The 2390-nt window shown below is 45.4% G+C and overlaps 1 protein-coding gene across 1 annotated transcript in view; it reads left to right on the top strand.

The window, feature by feature from the left end:
* Positions 1-2151, top strand: part of EMX2 (empty spiracles homeobox 2) — a gene marked incomplete at its 5' end in the record, with an annotated part of 5333 nt that extends 3182 nt beyond the window's left edge. Inside the window, one exon of the mRNA XM_006020566.2 lies at positions 820-2151. Within this exon, the coding sequence (XP_006020628.1) occupies positions 820-987 (168 nt within the window). The remainder of the gene's footprint in view (positions 1-819) is intronic.
* Positions 2152-2390: the final 239 nt, after the last annotated feature.

The raw sequence follows: 2390 nt of genomic DNA, 5'->3' as shown, positions 1-2390 counted from the left end.
GAAAAGGAGAGGCCCAAGCTAGGCTGGAAAGGATCTTCTTATTAAAACAACAAAACAAAACAAAACAAAACAAAACACCGAAATCTTCATTTTAAAGGGAGTTGGAGCACTTTCACTTTCACACGCACAGTGAGTGGTGGGTGCACCTTGGCCCGAAGGGGGACGAGAAGCCGATGCGGGATCCCCGGGGCCCCGCGCCCCTCCGACACGCGGGGAAAGGTCCCGCAGCCTCCCCGGCTGCAGAAATGCGGGACGGCTTCCAGATGCGGCCACCCTGGGAAGGGCGAAGCCCTCCCCGCCCCCACGACGGCCGCGACATTGGGAAACTATCAGATTATTTGCAGTTGATGACAGATTTGATCGTTGTCCTAAACTGTCGGCGGGCGTGATGCGATGTGCGTGTGGAGCCGGGGTGCGTGTGCGGAGATGAGTGTGTGCCTACTGTCTACGGACTTGTAGGCAAGTCGTGGCTCTCGGTGTCTGTGTAGAGGCACACACACACGCATGTGTATGTACGTGCATGTGTAACCTCCACGGGCACAAGCAAACTGCAGGCAGATAGATAGGTGTGTGTCTCGATCCGTTGTGTGTCTGCCTCTTGATGTAGGCATTGTGTGGACACACACGCAGTCCCGGACCCCTTTTCCAGCCGGTTTCACTGCATTTGGCACTTAGTATACTGTACACACATATCCCCCCCTCCATACACTAGTCCTTACCGAGGCGGAAAGCTCCGAGGGAGCCCGGGCAAGGAGCCGGACCGCAGGGAGGGCAGGAGCGCCCAGCGAGCTAACCCGCGCCTTTGTCTCCCCTCCGCAGGTAAAAGTATGGTTTCAGAACAGAAGGACAAAGTTCAAGCGACAAAAGTTGGAAGAGGAAGGTTCAGACTCACAACAGAAGAAAAAAGGGACTCATCACATTAACCGGTGGAGAATTGCCACCAAACAAGCCAGCCCAGAAGAAATAGACGTCACTTCAGACGACTAAGAACTGGCACTGGGACTTTTCCGACGAGCAAACAAAACAAAAATCAAAGTGTTGCAGGATCACACACCCGGAGAGCGGCGGTGCAGGGGAGAGGCAGAGGCTTCATCAAAATGCAGTTCTCGTCTAGGAGGCAGCTGAGAGAGAGAGACACGGAGCGAGAGGTCCAAAATGTGGCATTGCTGGCACAGCTCTGGCAAAGGGGGATCTGTCAATCAAAACCTATCCACCGAGACACGATGATTGACAGGTATTCCGTTTCTCGCAGTCCACTTTTAAAATCCAATAACGACAAAAAAAATTAAAAGAAAAAAACCCCAATATATATAGATATATATACACAACCCTTCCCCCCCCCCCCACAGGACATTTTTTGCACTTCACAGTTTTTTTTCCCCAGCCTTTACAAAGCAAATGCCGTGCACAGTCCAAATCCACACCTGTTTCAGAAACTTGAATTGCATGTGTTTAAAAAAGAAAGAAAGAAAGAAAGAAAGAAAAAGCCGTTTGGGGTTTTTTTTAAACGGTTCCTAAAGACAGAAATGAATTGTAATTTTTTTTTCCTTTTAAGACAGGTTCTGTGTGCTTTTTAATTTTATTTTACGAGAAATGTGCAGTCTGTAAACATTTTATGATAACTTCTGGCGTCAAAGTGATTGTGAAAGCTAAATGAAGTAGCAGTAACTAAACATAGTGTTCCTTCCAAACGGACAACGCGGGGATGTGGGTGGGAGGGAGCGGAGGGGTGGTTATGACTTTTTGCTGCAAAAACAAAAAACAAAAAAAATTCCCCAATTAAAAAAAAAAAAATATCCCCATGGTGAAACGTAATTAATATTTTTTAAATCCGATGGCCACTGTTCGGTGGTGCCGGCTCTTAATTGGCAGATCTTCCAAACTAGCAGTATGCAGGAAAAAGGACTCGATATCAAGGATTGATCAAAAATGGCCATTTTCATTGGGGGCAAGTTTCAAGCACTGAGCTTATAATATTCCAAGATTATAGAGCTACTAAAAACAAGTGACAAATGTTTCCTTAATGTCTTCTATACCAGAATGTAAATATTTTTGTGTTTTGTGTTTAATTTGTTAGAATTCTAACACACTATATACTTCCAAGAAGTATGTCATTGTCAATATTTTGTCAATAAAGATTTATCAATATGCCCTCATTTTTTTTTAAGCCATATTTTTTCAGGGTTTTCAAATCTGTAGGTTCCCCAGATTTGGGGGGGGTGAACGTATTGACTTCAGGCCATAAACATCTCTGCTCATTTCGATACCATTGCTTAAGCGAGGGGCGCTGATTTGATGCCTTAACTCCATCCCTTGTAAACAACGCTTAGAAAATAACCCACGGGCGTCAATTTATGTAGATAAAAAAAAAGAGTCTGATAAGAAGTTTA

The sequence above is a fragment of the Alligator sinensis genome, unplaced genomic scaffold (genome assembly GCF_000455745.1).
Source record: "Alligator sinensis unplaced genomic scaffold, ASM45574v1 scaffold527_1, whole genome shotgun sequence".
In the NCBI taxonomy this organism is placed as follows: Eukaryota; Metazoa; Chordata; order Crocodylia; family Alligatoridae; genus Alligator; species Alligator sinensis.
The sequence above is the reverse complement of the archived record's forward strand: the minus strand, read 5'-3'. Positions and strand labels throughout refer to the sequence as shown.